Raw genomic sequence first — 19,235 nt, 5'->3', positions numbered from 1 at the left:
GAACGACGCATTTTCGTGCTGCGTATAAACGCAGCCATCTCATCTTCCATCCCCACCATCGCCTCATTTGTATTCGGCATTTAAGTTTTTAACCGACGCATCTTGTGCAAAGGAGCGGGCTGCAATAGTCAGGAACGGGGACGAAGCCCTTACCCCAATTCCTTGAAGCCTGACACACGATTACCTGATCCGAGAACTCACGAAGGCTTCAGCGCTCGCTCAGGGTAACACACGTCTACTAATACTGGTTCAACACACAATACCCGACCAGGGTCTCGTAGGGGTTGGCTCCTCATAAACGCTACAAATACCACATTGGCAGAGATGGGCTCACGTTATCCCATCGATTCTGGGGACTCCCAGTGTGCCCCGGCGTGTATCGGTCATTAGAAGCTCGTTTTTCACCGAGAAAGTTTCTTGAGGCTACTACTAGGATGCAACTATTATGTCAGCTAGGAGGTCAGAACTACTCTGGCACCTCGGGGACGCCACTCCTCGTATCGTAAACGACCCGTTAAGGATCGTTGACTCCTGAGGATGCGAAGCTACATATTTTTCATGAACCTAATTGTTGATCAGTAGATTATTGTAAAGGATCCTGTACTTGAGAAGTGGTCTAGAAATGCAAATTATGACTCTTCAAGTGTTAAGATCCAATTAATTAATTTTATTTTTCAGTTGCATTAACACCTATCCTAGTTCTGGATATTTATCGTTAGTAGCAATTACGTAAATACTTCTTTCCTTTGCATAACAATGAACTGATTAATATTTGCATACTTTCTTGAAATAATCATACATGAGCAGGGTTGTAGGGTGAAAATCTGGGCCTTTAGGAGCTTGTATTCTTTTCCAAGTTGAACCGATGTTTATCCCTTCACTTTAATGAAAACTTAATAATATCTAGACAATTGGTCCGGAATTCCAGGTAAAATTAACAAACCAGGTACGTTTGAAATAGTTTTCTGGCATGTTTTTTTTTGTATTTTACAAAGTTCTCGTATTAAACAAAGTTCAATACACAATTTCAAAAAAGTACTCCTATTATAACTCTGGGATATTAGAAATTATACTGATTTCCTTCCGTAACTATTTTCTTTCTGCAAAAAACTCGTTCTTTTCACAATGACTGCCAACTGTCTTTTTTTACTTATTATTATTATTTTTTTCATCTGACGTTTCTCGTCACCTACTCTGCTCTTCACTCTTGTAGCGAGGTCTGAACTGAGTGGAGCGCCGGTGACGTCATCTGTCCGCTGGTATTCGCGACATTCGAAATTTATTTCGATCCTGCCGCGCCACAGGCCCACACTGAGAAAAATCAATTTACCAAAATATATATCTTGTTAAGGTGCTTTCTCGGGGGCCGGGCAGGAATCAACCTCTTCCCTCCCCATTCCTTGTCAGTCCTACTAAGTGTCAACTACTCGTGAATTCTATGACTAACTCCCGCAATTAAGGCCACCCTTTTTATGATACAAGGAACATAAAATAAGGGACCTCGTTATTTGGAAATCTGAAATTGTATATTCAAAGATTAACTGCTGCTAATTGAAGAAAATCATTAAATTAACCTCATCTCATCTTATCTTTGATTATCTCCAGCTTTAGTCATTTTCATATTTTATAAGGATTCTCGCGTTTATTTAACCGACTTGCTGAAACCATAGAAGCTCTTCACCAAACTCATGTCTCTATGTATGCATGCTTGTGTTAGCTGCGAAATATGCAACAACTTATTCCTAACGAAATTCTTTAGGACGACTTTGAACCAGAATCGCTCTCTGGCTCCTTTTTCTCCGCGATTGAAACCTATCAACTTCAAATGTATCTGCGATATGCGATCTAGCTATCTAAGGACGCAGTTATCCGACAATTCTTTCACTAAAAAGGAAAGAAACCCTTTTAACAATTGTCGTTAAGTTCGCTGTATACTGCGTGTTCTCTCCTAGCGCAGTGATCCTTCTATCGCCGTTGAACAAGGCAACCAACCGAAAAAAAAACACATCATCTCCTGGGAGAATCCTTGTAAGTTTGCTCAGAACTCACGTATACCCAGAGCAAATAACGTGGAAAACAGACGGGAAATTTATGTGTGTAGTTTTTCATAAAGTACAGCAGTTTGAAATCATTATCCTTGCAGTGATTAAATTTTTAAGGATAAATTTTTAACTGGATTTGAGGGTGAGATACAGTGGCATGCAGGAAGGACCAGAGGTCAAGTTCGATGATACGTGTATGTGTTCCATTTTAGTTTGTATGTGAAAGGATTTCGGTAATTTTACTGAGTTGGTTGAGATCCTTTAATGTGGAATTCTTTAGAACCGAATGACTCTAGTCCAATCTGCGAATCCTTCTTAGGAAAATCCTAAAAATTGGCGGAGCGAACAAACAATTCGATAAGAAGAAAGGATTCCGTGGCTTCGTAAATGGTAAATCCTAAAAATCGTGAAATGAAATGAACTTCTGGGGGTTCAATCTTCACCTTCAATCTCGTAATCGCATCCTTCGGATTAAAAAAATCGCCGCCAACAAGCACACCATGACCGAAAATTAATATATCTTGACATTAAATCGATAAAATGCAAAATTTTTATAAAAGCTACATCTCAAAATAACAAAGGAAAAAATACATGATTTTAAATCCTGTGAGAGGTGAACGTTTTTTCTCTCTCATATTCCTTAAAAAGGACGAAGCTAAACCCACACATCTTAATTTTTTTTGCTCGCCCTCAAATTGCTGATCCGGCGCATGGTTCAATGATTTTGCATTAAGCAATATTCCAAATCACCCCCAGGATATGGTTTAGAGGTTGCATACGCTCCTTATTTAAGATGTAAACTGCGATTGAGATCCTGAATAAAATATTCAGAGATTTCAGATTTTTTTTGTTGTGGTTCAGAGCAGGAAGGAATACGATGGGATGGGAACTGTTGTTGGTATTTTTGATAATGTTGTTAGGTTTTGCGGTAGAAAGTGTGTAAATACGCAAGACGGATTTGTTTTTATAATTCTTTCGGTTGTGGCTGGCTCTGAAGTAATGGAACGATAAAGAGATAAACGTTCATCGTAACGGATGAAAATATTTTTAGATGTTATTTTATAAAGTTAATGAGAATTGAAGTTTTGGTTTACTTTTCCGTTGCGGTCCTTGGGAAAAAGTCGCATTAAGTTTCGGAGAAAATGAAGTGATAAACGGAGAGAAACGGCTTACTTGTAACCCATAATTATCCTAATTAAATCCCACACATTTTCGGCCATTGAAACGGATATATCTTTGGGTACTGCAGTTCTAGCTACAGGAAACTGAAGGCTCAAACACCAACTTAATTGAAACAGTAATTCACAAACCTCAGCTGAAACATTCCGTTCGTATGCACGATTTTCACAAACGTTAGCCCCAAACTTTTTGCCCTTGTCGTCTCAGTGCAAATTTCACTTAACGATTTCACGTTAATAGGCGCCAATCAGTATTCTCGGAAAACTATTTGTTGTCGGTTTATTATTGTGTCCTGCCCATATAAAAATATTTTTTTTTGCTCGCAATGTCCAAACTGTACATCCAGCTGTTGCAATGACAGCAACAGCACAAGAACAAAGTCAGGCTCTAAAAAATAAAATTAAATTTCTACCAAGCGGAATAGTAAGTAATGAGCTTTTGGACAATAGAACAAAAAGGATCCTCCCTTTACAAATAATTCAAAAGATAAAATGAAGCCCGTTGTATTTTCATTAAATATTTAAAGAGGTTAGAAATTTTGGAAAAAGTAGATCTGAAATATGTTATGCTGTAGAAAACATGTAGGATAAAGGGGTAAAGAAAGAAAGAGAATGGACAGGCTACATTTAAATTCAGCGTTTCAGAAAGCATTCAGCAGGTTATAAGAATAGATCAGGCATTATATGAATCGATAAGATTAGGTAGTTTGAAACCATACCACCATAGCCACCGGAGATGGCAATGGGAGGACGGAGCGCATTTTTTTTTAGATATTTAGATATTTAGCTGTTGTAGATGAATAAACGCGTACATAGCACTAGGCAAAGATAAAGATCGAACACCCACACAGTGGTATTTTTAATGGGAAAAAGTCGTTTCGTCGTCAGAACCGTATTTCAATTTCAATTTATTCAGATAGTGGCTTACAACTAGACAATGTTACTTAATGCTAGCCTAAATAAAAGCTAATTGATATTAATTCTATCAAACGGGTGACTATTACATTGTTTGGCCAATCCGACCTTCTCTGTAATTTACTTTATTTTGTATCTTGTTCTTTATATACATGAATCTTGACAATTTTTTTATTACAATCTTGGCTTTTTTCAAAAAACAGCGCCCGCACTAAAGGCGCGAGAAGGTTGAAATTTACTTACTTAACCTAGTTAAATATAACTTAACCTAACTTATTTTAACTTAACCTAGCTTAATCTAACATAATTAATCCTTAACTAATATTTACAATAAGCACATTACAATTTCCTGTGCTTAGCCTCTATCCACTTCTACCAGGCAAGGAGTTTCAAAAAGGGTGCGGATTTTGGGTCTATGGGATGAACTCACGATTTGGCAGGGCCTTAAGAATGTGGCCAATGGGGAGGTTTTACCCTGTTGGTAGAGATGCCGAATTATTGGATTGGGGTGGTCCTCCGTTCTTTCGAAGAACCTTTCCATTAGTGTGAGAACGTATTCTCGAAGTGGTTTGATTTTGGCTCGCCTATACACTTCGGCGTTTTTGCCGATCTTTCTAGTTTTCCAGTTGTATGACAAGCCTGTGCAGTGTCTGAGGATTCGGCGTTCGAATGATTCGCATTTTGCCATGGCTTGGTTGGAGCATGAGATCCAAGTTGGTGCTCCGTAACAGATAACGGGTCTTATTAGGGTCTTATACAGTGTCAGTTTGGTTTTGGTGCTGAGACCTACTGTCTTGCGAAGAAGATAGTAGATGCCACTGACTGCACCGCGTGCCTTGCTGATAGCGAGCTGAAGGTGGGGTTTGAACTTGAGGAGTTCATGCAGAGTTACTCCCAAGTATTTGATCGAAGTAGATCTGCTCACTATGGTGTTCCCGATTCTCATTTTCAAGCGTTTAGCTTTCCTGTGGTTGCCTCTAGAACCTAAGTATCTAGATTTTCTCCTAAAAGTGCAGATTTGCGTTTTTCCCTCATTAATCTTGATTCCTCAACTACGGTAGTACCTGCAGAGATTTACAATGTATTTCTCAACCGTTTTGGCTGCCCTGTTGGGGTGGAGGTTCGAAGCGAAGATAAGCGTATCATCGGCGAATTGGATCAGTTCAACGCCGTCGTCGGGGATCGGAACGTCAGCCGTGAAGATGTTATAGAAAGTTGGCCCAGAAATGGATCCTTGCGGTACACCCGACGTTACCGGCAAGAGATCGGAGAATTCATTCCCCACGCTGACATAAAAGTGCCTATCTTCGAAAAAACTTAACGCAAGGGGGGGGGGGGGGGGACAGGGAATTCATTGTCTATTAATTTATATATAAGTCCGTTTACCCACACGGAGCCGAAGGCCTTTTCCAAATCTAACGCACATGCTACTGTGGGTTTAGTGTTGACGTTCAGTCTTGAGACGACAGTGTCGTGTAGGTAGCTCAGTGCGTGCTGGGTTCCGTGTTTAGAGCGGAATCCGAACGAAGGGATAACTTTGTTGAGATTACAATGCTGGACTAGCCCTATTGCCCATGCTTTCTCAAACAGTTTGCCAAGGTTGGATAATAGGGAAATGGGCCTGAAATTGCTTGGCTCGTTGGAGGTTCCTTTTTTCCGGATCGCAATAATTTTTGCGACTTTCCACGTGGATGGAAAGTAGCCGTTATTAATGCAGTTGTTGAAAACTGCTAATAAATACTTCAGTGAGGCTCTGGGGAGGTTCTTTATGACAAAGTTCGGGATTTCATCAGGCCCGGCTGACCTTTTACGGTTGAGGTTTCCGGTTAAGTCGGTGAGTTGAGGTAAACTCAGAAAATGTTGCGATTCCGATGGCTTAACTAAGGTGTTGGTTGTGGTGAATTTAGTTAGCTTCTTGGAGCTCTCAGAGACGAAGGCCTTGATTGTTGAATCAACAATCGACGATATAGCCGGGTTGTTTTGAGGCGGAGGGGAATTGAGCTGAGTCTCAAAAGATTCCGCGAGAACTTGCGCTTTCCTAGCGTCACTGCAGATGTGCTCCCCATTCTTGGAGAGAGCGATATTGCGGGACTTATGTTTGCCGGTTAGCCTGTTGATATGCTGAAACATATCTGGGCCGGGCTTAATATCTGCTAATTTCCTTGTCAGTTCTTTGTTGCGGAAATTCGCCACTCTTTGCCGAATTATTGTACTCAGACAATTAATCCGGGAAAGTAATGCTGTATACTCAGCATTAGCTTTATTTCCGTGCTTGTGGAAAATCCGTTTGAGTTTCCTACGCCATATTTGCCTAACTTTCATGTGGAGCATGATATCGTGAGGGACTGAGTTATATTGTAACTCGTCGACTTTGATGAGCCTTGTGTTTCTGCGTGTAGCAGTATTAATGGCATCTGTGGCCAAGGTGATGGCTTCGTCGATCTCCATGTCTGATAGATTGCGGTCAGTTGCGAGTTTTTTTCAAGTTCAACCTTGGTGCAAGGTCTGACTTGAATTTGTCCCAGTCAGTGTGGGCGAAGGACCTTACGGTGGTCATCACTCGCTTTCGCAGTTGGGAGGACGAGGACAGTTTAAGTTGCACTGCGAAATGGTCAGACATGCCTGGTAGAGTAGTGCACGATATCACTTGAAAGTTCAGGGAAGTTTCCTCTGAAAGGAGGAAGTAGTCAATGGTTGATTGACTACTGGGTCTTGTCGGAGAATCTGGCAAGACCAAATCGACATAGGCTGGCGAGTAAGGGTCTTGGATCCATTTAAGCAGGGTTTCCCCATTTTCATTGACTGCCGTATCGCCCCAGGAGGTGTGCCTAGAGTTGAAGTCGCCACCAAAAATGAGGTACTTGTATTTTAACTGGAGATTGCCCAAGATCTTAAGATCTTGTCCCAGTTGCTCATTTCGAGAGTTGCATTTGATGTAGATGGAAACTACCAAAATCCGTCTACCATCAGTGGTTTTTACTATTGCCGCCGCGGCGGAAGAGGTCAGCAGATTTTCAATGACGACTTCCTCAAATTCATAGTCTTTCCTGACTAAAAGGGCAGCGCCAGTGTTGTTGTCATTCCGGATAATATTATACCCGGTGAATTGCACGTTATGCCTGCTGTTTAGTTTCGTTTCTGAAACGCAATAGGAGAGTGCTTTCAGACTGTTAATCAACACTTGGGCAGTGGCACGTTGGGCGTGTGAGATCAGGGACGCGAAGTTAAAGGTGACGATATTTAACTCCATAAATTCATAATGAGTTTTATAGCGGCGAATTGTCGCTGCTCATTAGTTGAGGCCGACGCGAGAGATTGCACCAATTCGCGGAAGGCGTTTGGTACGGGGATGGGAGCAGGTTGTGCTGCCACTCTTGGTTGAGCATTTCTGGCAGCTTGAGAGTACGATACACTAGGATTGGCCAAGCTTTGTGACAGTTGTGTCACTGCGCGCTTGGCTCGGGAACTTTCATTGGTTCGTCTTTGTTTGGCAGCTTCCTGGCTATCATTTCTTTGTAGGCCGGGCACTCGCGATAGCTCGCTGGGTGGCCAGCTTGGCCGCAGTTGCAGCAAAGAAGCCCTTCGGTCGCTTGTCTTCCGCATTCCCCGCGAGGATGGTATTTTGTGCACCTAACACACCTGTGCACAATTGTACAGTTTTGGGCGATGTGCCCAAAATTCTGGCAGTTAAAACACTGCACTTCTTCGAAGCTTTTGACCTTCTCCAAGGTTTCCTTTTGATGAAGGATATATTTTACCTTCATCACCTCGCTGAGCTCTTGAGAGAGCTCGAAAGTCGCGATGAACAATCCCGATGGCGACTTCATCGGGAGAGCCGGATTTTCGCTATACAGAAACTTGCCCCTGCGCGGGACGAGGTTCGCAACTGTCTTCAGTTGGAATTCTGGGTGTTCCGCTTTTAGTTCTTCCAGGATGTCCACGGGGTCCGTTTCCCTGTGGAGTCCGCGGATAACTACAGACTGGGTGCGAAGGGAGGGAGGCGTCCTAGTGGTGGCGGTAAGCCCTTGCTCTTTCAAGGGCGCAAAGACCTTCCCGTGATCTTCCGCCGTCTCCGTGAATATGAGGGTCCTGTCAGCCCTCGTATTTTTAAGGGACGCTTTTAGCCCCTTATTCTCAGAACCGTAACAACTCTCCAGAAGGCAGAAGTGAGGTGGAGGTTGAACAGTTACTTCTGCGGCAAAATTATTAGCAATTAAAAACTTGGGGATTGGCTCAAAAGAGAGGTGGGTTCTTTTTCTTTTTCTTCAGCTTCCCGTTCACAAGTAGGGTCGGCTTTTTGTGATTGGTTTTGCCATTTCATAATCATCATCATCAATGGCGCAACAACCAGTATCCGGTCTAGGCCTGCCTTAATAAGGAGCTCCAGACATCCCGGTTTTGCGCCGAGGTCCACCGATTCGATATCCCTAAAAGCTGTCTTTGTAAGCTGATATAGGCTCTGTTGGCTGCCAACAACCGTGCGTGGATTTTATCATCGTAGCTGTTATCGGTTGTGATTTTCGACCCTAGGTAGGAGAAATTGTCAACGGTCTCAAAGTTGTATTTTCCTATCCTTATTCTTCCTTCATCATAGACAGATGCCGGTAAAGAGGACGATTCTCAGAATGTGCGGGAGTATCAACGAAGTGAGGAGCTGCCTAAAGTGAAGGAAGATTGAGATTCTTTCTAGGCGGTATCCTAAGTTGCTACAACCAAGGGTTAGCATTACAACAAGGGGAAAATAACAGATGCCAGTTGAAATACTTGGAAGTAGAGAACAAAATGCCTATGGGTTCCAGTTGATAGGTTACTATAACCAGTAAAGCTACTCAAAAATGTGTAGTAAGTTCCTCATGTAAGGTAAACACGAAATCTTTATATCTTAAGTGTCCAGCTGTCGATACTCCCAGTTGTTTTTATTTGTTTTAAGGGAACTTCTGCGAACTCAGTAAAGAATAATCAAGGTTTTCATCTTCTTCAGCCTTTATCCTGTTCAGAAGCAGGGTCGGCTCATCTTCATCGGTTTTTTTTTTTGCCAGGGGCTTCATTTGGATGGCGTGGCGAGACTTTCAAATCACCATCTAGCGCGTCAAGTCACCGTTGCTTCTGCCGGCCTTTTGGTCGTTTTCCACCGGCTTCGATGTTCAGACCAACCTTAGCCAATTAATTCTAGTTTTGGATGTGATGTGATCACGGTGAGCTAAGCCATTGATCTGACGCAACATCTTCGTCTTCATTACCGCGAGACGCCGTTCATTGTCTTTTATAGTCAGCCAAAATTCAGAACTATAAAGGGCGACAAGGAGGACGACACTACGGGTCTCAGATGTTCGGTGATATATCGATCATAAAGAACGCCTGTTATTGAACGCCACTTTATCCAGGTTACGCTACTGTGCCAAGCAATTTTATAATGCAGTTCACCATTCGCTGATAGCATTGATCGAAGATATTTAGGTCGGTCAGTTCTGGACAGGCCACTGCCACTAATAATGATAGCGCCTGTTTCATTAGGGTTGGAAGTCGAAAATTTTGGTTTAGTCAGATTCAATCTGAAACCATGTTTCATAAGGCGATCATTTTTGAAAATGGATGTCTCGTGTGACAGTGCCTATAATAGAAACAAAGAGTATTGGTGAGACGGCGCTTCCTTGATGAGCTTCGATAGAGACACGAAGCGGTTTTGATATACTCGCCATACTTCGCACTTTACTTTTCGGATTATGGTAGAGAAATTTAACCCAGCGCACTGACTTCTGGTGTCAGTTGTTGCCGCGGAGCATACCAGATGAGTTTGTGTGGCACACGCTAAGACGCCTTTTCTAGATCCAGAAATGAGTTCCGTAGTTTTTGACAAACCACAATTCTAAAAATGAAGGAGCGAAGGGTGGATTTAGAGACGTGAAAAAGTTGTTGCCTACAACTAATTAATGTCTGAGCTCAGCATTGCAGCACTGTGTGGAATTTTTTAAGAATGAAACCTGGTTATTTCTTAAGGCTTGTTTTTAAAGTTGGTACCCTTGGAAACTGGTGACATGAAAATTTGGTAACAGATAACCTCCTACCACTTAAACATCAGAAGTACGCCGGACTACTAGCCTTTGAATCACCTGCAGTGAAAAAGGGACTGGCGAGTCCTAAAGGGCACTGGAATACAATGAGTCTGGTTTGTGGATCCCATGGAGGACGGGAATGTCAGGTAGCTCAGGTTTCGAGCTTTCTGCTTTCACAAGGCCGATTCTTTGTAAAATTCTGTGATATTAGACACCCTGGCTCTCTAGAAGCATACCAGCGTCGTCTGCGACGGAAATGTTATGACTTGGCATCGAAACTATGAAGCTTTTTGATTTCAGGCCAGTGGAGGCGTTGATTAGCTGCTGAGGTTCTGGTCATCTACTGTGAAAGTCCAGTTAGAAGTTGGATGTTAGCATAAGATGTGTTTTTGGGTAGTGACAATCGGTAACGGGATAGTAGTTGTGAGTTAGGGGGTTTGGTGCGGTTGTTTCTTCTTTAAAACTATCTTGGGAAGCCACTAAAATGGTTGAAGCTCGGAATCTTATCGAAAATGTATAGGCGGTTCAGATTTTGCAACTGGGTTCCAGGAAAGAGAGCGGGAATCTGCAGATGGGAGCATGGCTGCCGTGGCCCCGTTGGTACTAGCAAAACCTGTCGTTTGCAGCTCTGAGAGACGATTAGCTACTTAATGACCGGCTATGTGAGAATTGGAGCGTGCTCAATGTTGGTGCTGTCGCCTCCTTCTCGCTGAGTGAGATGAATTAGACCATAGGGCATTCTTGGTTACCTTATATCTGTATAGAAATTTAATTGTGAGAAGCTGGACTGTGGTGGAGGTAATCTTTGTGGCGTGCTGCTATGGGCGGATAGTCGAGGGCGAGCTCGTCAGCCAGTGACGCCAACTCGCCAAGAGGTGGGTGGTTCGAGGCCTTCCAAAGTGCATATAATGTCTGCGAGAGGAACCACTTGGTTCTGATTTCAAGGGAGCAGAGGGTCTTTTATGTTATTTACTCGAGTTCCTGGAAGAGCTTGTGAAGCTGCAGCAGGTTAAGTGCTTTAAATTGCTTGCTCTGAGATAGTCGTACTTAACTGGGGCGGATTCAAAAGTATTTTCGAGGGCTAAGACGATGTGCTGGCAACCTTCGATGAGTTTTCCAGAGCTCGAGGCTCAGTGATTGTAAGGAAGCGGATAAAGCATCGACTTTTGGAAAGAAAATATGACTTTATTCATAAAATTCCAAGCAACGTGTCCTGCCAAAGAGTTTGATGTGGTCTGGTTATTATGAGCGGGAGGAGTCTGATCTACTCCGTTGCGTGCATTAGACTTGCTGACGCCGAAGATGAGTTCGCATTGGTTGCATCACTACCGTGTTGATGGTTCCATGATTATTTATTTATTTATTTATTTAATGAGGACAATACACAGAAAGGAAATTTCTTATTACATATTGTCCTCAGAGGGAGGAGCAAGTAAATGGCATATTTTGCGCTTAAAGCTTGAGAGGGACATAGAGTCAAATGAACCAAGCTGTAGGGCATTGTAGGACCGGCAAAACCTCGGGATCGGAGAGTGAAAGTAAATCTCGAGCTCGGCAAAGGGCACATCAAAAATGTCCGCATTACGTGTGTCATGAGACGAGGCGATACGGAGAGTAATATCCGAGTTGTCGGAGCAGTCCATCAGACCATTGCAGAGTTTGAAAAGAGTACACATATCAAGGAAGATACGGCGTTGCTGTAGGGAGGGGAGATTGAGGGTGCGGAGTCGTGACGGATAATCAACCCGTGGAAGGTTCTTTTTGTAAAAGAGAGTCCGGGTGAATTAGCGTTGTACAGCTTCAAGAGCGCGGCCGTCACGGATGCGGTAGGGGGACCAGACTACACAGCAATATTCAAGGATGTTTTTGACAAGGGAATTGAAGAGTGTTAAGGAGGGCTGGATTGAGGTAAAGTCGGACGAGGAACGTAGGATAAAACCAGACATTTTGGAAGCTCTATTGATGATGTCAACGAAGTGGGAATTGAAACGAAGTTTATCGTCGAATATTACACCCATGTCTTTGAAGGAGGTCAGTAGTGAAAGGAGTTGACCACTGAGAGAATAGGAAAAGGATGATGGGGAGGGTTTCAGGGAATAGCGCATCCAGTGGCATTTGTTGACATTCAGTGTTAGCTTGTTGACCGAACACCAACGGGCTAAATTATCAAGGTTGGATTGTAAGAGGGTACAGTCCAATGGAGACGAAACAGAGGCAAACAATTTAAGGTCGTCTGCGTAAAGCAAATACGGACAGGTGAGGACGGAGGCGAGGTCATTGATAAAAAACAGGAAGAGTAGCGGGCCAAGTATAGAGCCTTGGGGAACACCAGAGGAAGGAGAGAATGAACCAGATGAGTGACCATGAAAAGAAACTTTGCAGGAACGGTATGAGAGATAGGAGGAAAGCCAGGAGATGACTGATGGAGGGAACTCTAGCGAAGAAAGTTTAGAGAGGAGAATGTTATGGTCAACGGTGTCGAAGGCTTTGGAGAAATCAGTATAAACAGCATGTACCTCCTGTCGTGAATTCAAGCGTTTAGCAACAAAGTTGGTAAAGACCAGAAGATTTGAAGCCGTTGATCTATGTTTCACGAAACCATGCTGCTCTTTGACAATCAGGTGACCGAAGTGCGCGGTCAACCAGTCGTTGACGTATCTTTCTAGGATTTTGGAGGAAGAGGAGAGAAGGGAAATGGGGCGGTAGTTCACAGCAAGGGAAGGGTCTCCGCTCTTGAGGATAGGAATGATAAGGGCCTCTTTCCAGAGACGGGGAAAGTAGCATTCGTCTAGACTTTTGTTGTAGATTATACACAGGGGGAGGGAAATGTGTTTTCTACAGTTAAGGAGGAAGAGATTAGGAAGCCCATTGGGGCCAGGTCCGACATTGGGGTCAAGGTTACCAATGAGGAACTCAACCAAGGAAGGCGTAAGGAGAGGAATGGCTGGTGATTCGGAGGAGTCTGTGGTTATGAAAGGTGTAGAGGGTGAAGGGCTCGAGGGAGAAAACACTGAAGAGAAGTAGGTGCGGAGAAGGTAGTTATGCACGGCAAGGGGAGTTGTTCGCATCCACAGGGTAAGTGTGATCGCCACAATGAAGTGGCTGGCAGTTTCTTAATATGTATAAATGCAGTATTTCTTAAGCCATTTTTCTTTAGACAATTTCTTATAGAGGCTCCTTGTAGTTGCGATTTTGAAGCAACTTTCTGCTCTTGTTCCCGTTGGGATGTTTTTTGAACTACTTCAATTGCCAATATCTGTGTGTGTCTTTTCATGACGATGCCAAAGCTCAGGAGATGCCCTTTGATGCTATAGCACAGCATTGACGAGGAGGAAGGAAGTCAGGGATTGGAATGAGGAAGGGGTTGAGCGTGAAGGAAGGGGCGATGCAGTCCTTGCCTAAACATCTGTATGTTGTAGTCAGACGGGCAGACAGAAGATGGTAGTGTGTTCCACATTCGTATAGTTCGAGATAAGAAGGATTCGTGGTATTTCACGGTGTGACTAGCACTGACCCTTAGAGTATGGGGATGCGAGCGGCAACTTAGCCAGTTGTTGCGTTTGAGAGAGGCCCTACAAGGGATAAGACCGAATATTTCTTCGGAGAGAAGTGACTGTTGTAATAACAACAGAGGAGAGAAAGATATCCAACATGTCGTCTGTGCTCAAGAGGCTCAATTTGTGATGTAATGTTCATATCACTGATGGGTTTAAAAGCTTTTCGTCGAACTTTATCAAGAACAGACAGTACAGTTATACTTGCGCCCGTCCAAAGGTGAGAGTTGTATTGGTCTAGGTCCAACGTGAGTCTTGTAGATCTGCGCTAGGTCGAATGGTGGAAGATATCTTTTGCAACGATTCAGAAACCGCAAACATTTCATCGCATTTTTCGCAATACCGAAGATGTGGCTAGTCCAGCTGAGCTTACTAGAGATGTTAATACCCAGTATGCTGAGTGAGGGTGAGCCGGAAATATTCACACTATCGACAAGAATAGATTGAGAAACCACAATTATGTGGTATTATTCGAAATGAGGCAGCATTGGGCTTTAGAAGGATTGAAGTGAACACGATTTGCTTTGCTCCAAGCAGTAATGACAACATGAAAGTTCTACTTAAGAGGTCATTAATGAAACTGAGAAAGAGGGTGGGTGATAGAGCAGTATCTTGAGGTACCCCGGCATTTTGAGTGTGAAGTTCTGATTCATCACCGTCCAATACAACCCAATAAAACCCGAATGGAACGGCCATTGAGGAAGGTTTCAATCCATTTGAGGGGCTGGTCATCAAGACCATATGGTGGAGGTGCGGACCTGGAGCACCATTGTGAATTCGCCTCCGCCGCGGTATTATTAGCCGCAGCAAAATCAATAGATGGCCTGGTAGTAGCTGAAAGAAATGTCAATTATGACGTTTGTCAAAAGAAGAAAAGAAATGGAGTTCACGTACACCGACCGGAGGAAACAAAAGGGGCAAAGCATGTGATATGTAAAAAATAAGGAAGTGAAGAAAATAAATTTGAGTAAACATTGGAGTCTACACAATCATTATAAGGGATAGACCCCAAAACCAAATGCGCAGAGTTTGGCTAGGAGGGCAGGGTGCCATACTCTGTCAAAAGTCTTCGAAATGTCACGGGCAACAATTTTGACCTCGCCGTGATTATGACGACAATTACTCCATTTTTCCGTGAGAAGTGGCATCAAGTCACTTGTCGAGCGTATACAATGAAATCCGTATTGCTTGTCGTTGATAAATGATGATAAAAGATGCTTTTTGGAATACCCTAAGAGGAGTTGTATGCTGAGCACAAGAAGAGGTTTTGGTGGACCAAAAAAGCGACAGAAAGTTTCTGTCCAATTGGTCCCATCCGTCATGAAATAGATACGGGATTAGGACGCCTCCTCAACAAAACATTCCGCGTTGTCTTCGTTCTTTCGATTAGGCTTGCTGTAGGAAGTAGTCTGACACTGAACTGGCTCAATATTTTTCAATATCTTCACTGAATTAGAATAATTGAGAAGCCCAACAGCGAAGGACGCAAAGGACTCAGGGATTGCTGAATGTCATAGTTTCTAATTTTTCATCTCCAAGAAAGAGAAAGATATGAATGAAGTTCTCAATTCCTCGAAGCGGCCAATGTTTGGTAGGTCCTTGGCCAGAGGATTTCGAGAGAGTATTCAGTTTTCATAGTTTAAAAATCAAAAGTTAAGTCACTCAACATCCTTTTAACAGTTTCTTTTTTCTACTTTCAGTTGCCTATCCAAATTTCTATCCAAACTACATGCATGCCGCGGCCGTGGCTCATGTTGCAGCTGCACAAATGCAAGCGCATGTTAGTGGTCACGGTGGTTTGGGACATCATCATCATCATCATGGCAGTCACCTTGGTCATGGACCTCCACCAAAACGAAAACGACGACATCGAACGATATTCACGGAAGAACAATTAGAACAATTAGAAGCAACATTCGATAAGACACATTATCCTGACGTAGTACTACGTGAACAATTAGCCCTTAAAGTAGACCTTAAAGAGGAACGTGTTGAGGTAAGATCCCATTCATTGTTACCATATTCCTGTAATAGGACAATTGTAGTAAAAACAATTTAACAGCACCACAAATGGGAGTGAAATCCTTAGAAATGCAAACTATTCATTGGGTACATTAGGATCATTGTTGATGTATCCTTTCTGGTACAAACATACGTTGGTAAAGGTAAACTTGCTTCATGCTAGGTGTACTCTCCTCAATGTAATCCCCTAAGGGAATTCGGAATTGGACAAATAAACACGTCAATGTATCTCTCACGTCTTGTAGCACTTCCTTTTGAGAGATTCCCTTGAGCTGTTTTGTTGTAGAAGTTCATAGTGTTTTCATGGGTGAAAGGATTCCCTTGACTTGTGCATACTGGGGTGATGACGGAAAACTGTCAAAATTTTGGGAAAATTACTTCTTGGACTGAAAATCAGAAATGTTTCACTTTCTGGTTGTTGAAATTCAGGTACAAATCTCACTGATGAGGAGTACGTTTAGGGTACAATAAGCAGTTTTTCTTAAAAGAGTGGGGGGACATTTTCCATATAAACCAAGTTTGTCAGTCCCCCTTCCAATTCGACCCTCGTTTCCTTTACCTATCTGAAAGCCAAAACATTTCAGAATAGTATTTTGTTGTTATTGCTCTTGGCACAGATTGCACTTATACCACTCTCTGATGAATAAATAGCCAAAGGGATGATATGACAAGGGTGAATATCCCAAATTCTTGAAATGATGTGACGAAGGGACATATCAATTTAAGCGATTTGTATCAATTTAATCAGTAAATGATGACAAGCGACATGATGAGGACAAGATACTACATTAAAATACCATGGGGACCGGAATACACTAAGTGAACCAAGCGGAAAATTTGAATTTAAATACATTGTTTCCAGGGGGGTGTTAATAGGACTGACAGCTATCTCCATTAGGGGTTTGTCCTCGACAATATTGTCACCCCGGTATCTAACAAATTTTCAGAACATCAAAGCTAACTAACTGTTAAATGTCAATTCATTAATTAAATACTCACCACCCAGAAAAGAACCCTTCCATTATGCATATTATATATTTGTTGTTTTTGTTTTCCCTTGGGGTTCCGCAAGACTACGATTTCTGGCCTTAATTTGTTTTTGATTACATTCCTTGCTGAAGAGGCTGTGGTTATGGAGGTGAAGTAACACACATGGTGGTGTCTCTCTTATGTGTAGAAATACGTGGTCGGGATCGCTACTTGAAATATTTTTCTTTTTAAGCAAATATTGATAACGAGATGTGCCTAGATGAGAAGATGGTGAAGGTGAAGGAGAGTTGGTTGAAGAGACCTCACACAGATAAATGGTTGAATTGATTTGTCATCGAAGCGAGTAATCTAAACAGTGTTAATCCTAAATGTTTAGGAATGAGTTAGTAGAGTTGTTGGTTGTTTGATTGATCAGTTGATGAAGAATTGTAACAGTAAGTCTGAGATTGCGGTAGGTAGAGAGGCCTAGAGTCCTGAATTAACCAGTTTGTCTATGGAGGTTCTATAGGTCCATAGAAATTTGCGGCGAGGAGAGGAGGGTCTGTGGTTTGACGGCCTTCAAATGGGAGCGCACATTTCTTTTTATTTGGCAAAACGATTTCATTGTCAGCGGAAAGTCATTGCTACGTTATTCTAGTTTAATAGGGAGGTATACCAAAGTCCAACCTATTCGGATTTAGCCAGTGAAATCGCTATTCTAGTAATATTAGGTTGTTGCAAATGAAATGTCGGATATTTGAGTAAAATTTCAAAAAACTATAACTTTTATGAAAATTAATTTTATTAGTCAAAAAATAAGAACCAGCAGCTTCAATGCACTTCTCCCAACGAGATACAAGGGCATTTATTCCAGTTTCACCCACTTTTGACAGCTACTTCATTGCTGAATTGTTTCCCCGCCAAAAAGTGATCGAAATGCTTAAAAAAGTGGTAGTCGGTTGGCGAGAGGTCGGGTGAATATGGTGGATGAGGAAGAGTCTCATATTGTAATTCATTTAATTTTTGGACCGTCATTCTGGAAACATGAGGTCGGGCGTTATCATGGAGCAGTATCACTCCATCTCTGTTGACCAATCTAGGCCGCTGAACACGTAATTTCTCGTGCATTTCATCAAGTTGGGCACAATATTTCTCTGCATTAATTGTTTCACCACGCTCCAAAAACGAATAATGAATAATTCCAGATGCAGACCACCAAACAGTTACCATTACCTTCTTCGGGTGAAGGCTCGGTTTTGGCATGTGTTGTGGAGGCTGATCGGCATCTAGCCATTGCGCTGATCTGCGACGGTTGTCGTACAATATCCACTTTTCATCGCATGTCACTATTCTGCGCAAAAAGGGATTGTTCCTGTTGCGGTTGAGTAGAGAACTGGATATTTCCATTCGCAGCGCCATGTTTTGCTCGTTGAGTTCATGCGGAACCCACTTATCAAGCTTCTTCACCTTTCCAAGCTGTTGTAAGTGCCGAGATACTGTCGAATAGTGTACGCCTATTTTCTCTGCAATGTCACGAATCGATGATCGGGGATCAGATTCCACTATCAAACGCAACTCGTCGTTGTCGATCGATGGTCCTGGGTGTCCACGAGGTTCACTTTGGAGGGTCATGTTGCCTGATCGGAATTTTTCGAACCACCGCTGTGTCGTTCGTTCGTTTGCTGCGTCAGCTCCAAATGCTCTGCAAATGTTTCTGGTTGCCTCCGCTGCGTTGTGACCAAGTTTAAATTCATATAGGAAAAGTAGACGTTTTTGACTCCCTTCCATGATTTTTTCTTTGAGTTTTACTTGGAACTTCAATGACGATTGAAACTGAAATGACTCCTTGATCGAACGAACAACTATTTATATTCAATTATCCCATACCACCAGAGTCACCTTGCGGCAGTTTTAAACATTAAAATCATAACTAACTTCACTTCATTGAAAAATCCGACATTTCATTTGCAACAACCTTTGCCTTTCCGCGTTGATTTCGATGGTCGGTCTAGGATTGTTCGAAGGCGTGATAAGTAAGTGGAAATGGTCTTTATCGTGGATCAATAAGTTCAATGCGAATTTCAAGGTTACTAGAATTGTCAGGTCCAAGGGAGAGTGGGAGAGGTTTTTTCCGGAGTTCTAGCATTGTACTCTGATTAGGCTCAGAACATGCAGAATTCTCGGTAAAGTTGGGGAAGGCGAGCATTGGCGAAGGTGATTAATGGTATGGGGAAATCTGAGAGCAAATATCAATGGTTATATGTTGCTTGCATCCACATAGGAAACCCACCGCCCCAGGAAAAAGCATTCATTTAATGGTCGATCTGTGAGATCAAAATGGGTCAAGCTTTTTTGACAGAAGGGGTGGGGGAGTGGAGGGAAGGTTGGAATGTTGGGTTGGCTCATTAAAGAATTTTAGGGGGATTTGATCACAAAGTGTAAAACATGCAACGTCACTACTCCGAGACAACGGGTGCTTTCCAATAGGCCGTCAAATTGTTC

At 42.6% G+C, this 19,235-nt stretch overlaps 1 protein-coding gene across 1 annotated transcript in view; it reads left to right on the top strand.

The window, feature by feature from the left end:
- Nucleotides 1-19,235, top strand: part of LOC119661211 (homeobox protein goosecoid) — a 95,572-nt gene that overhangs the window by 10,404 nt on the left and 65,933 nt on the right. The window contains exon 2 of the mRNA XM_038070434.1: nt 15,443-15,738. Coding sequence (XP_037926362.1) covers nt 15,443-15,738 — 296 coding nt within the window. The remainder of the gene's footprint in view (nt 1-15,442; nt 15,739-19,235) is intronic.

Source organism: Hermetia illucens, chromosome 1 (assembly GCF_905115235.1).
Source record: "Hermetia illucens chromosome 1, iHerIll2.2.curated.20191125, whole genome shotgun sequence".
Lineage (NCBI taxonomy): Eukaryota > Metazoa > Arthropoda > Insecta > Diptera > Stratiomyidae > Hermetia > Hermetia illucens.
This window is presented reverse-complemented; position numbering and strand designations above follow the sequence as displayed.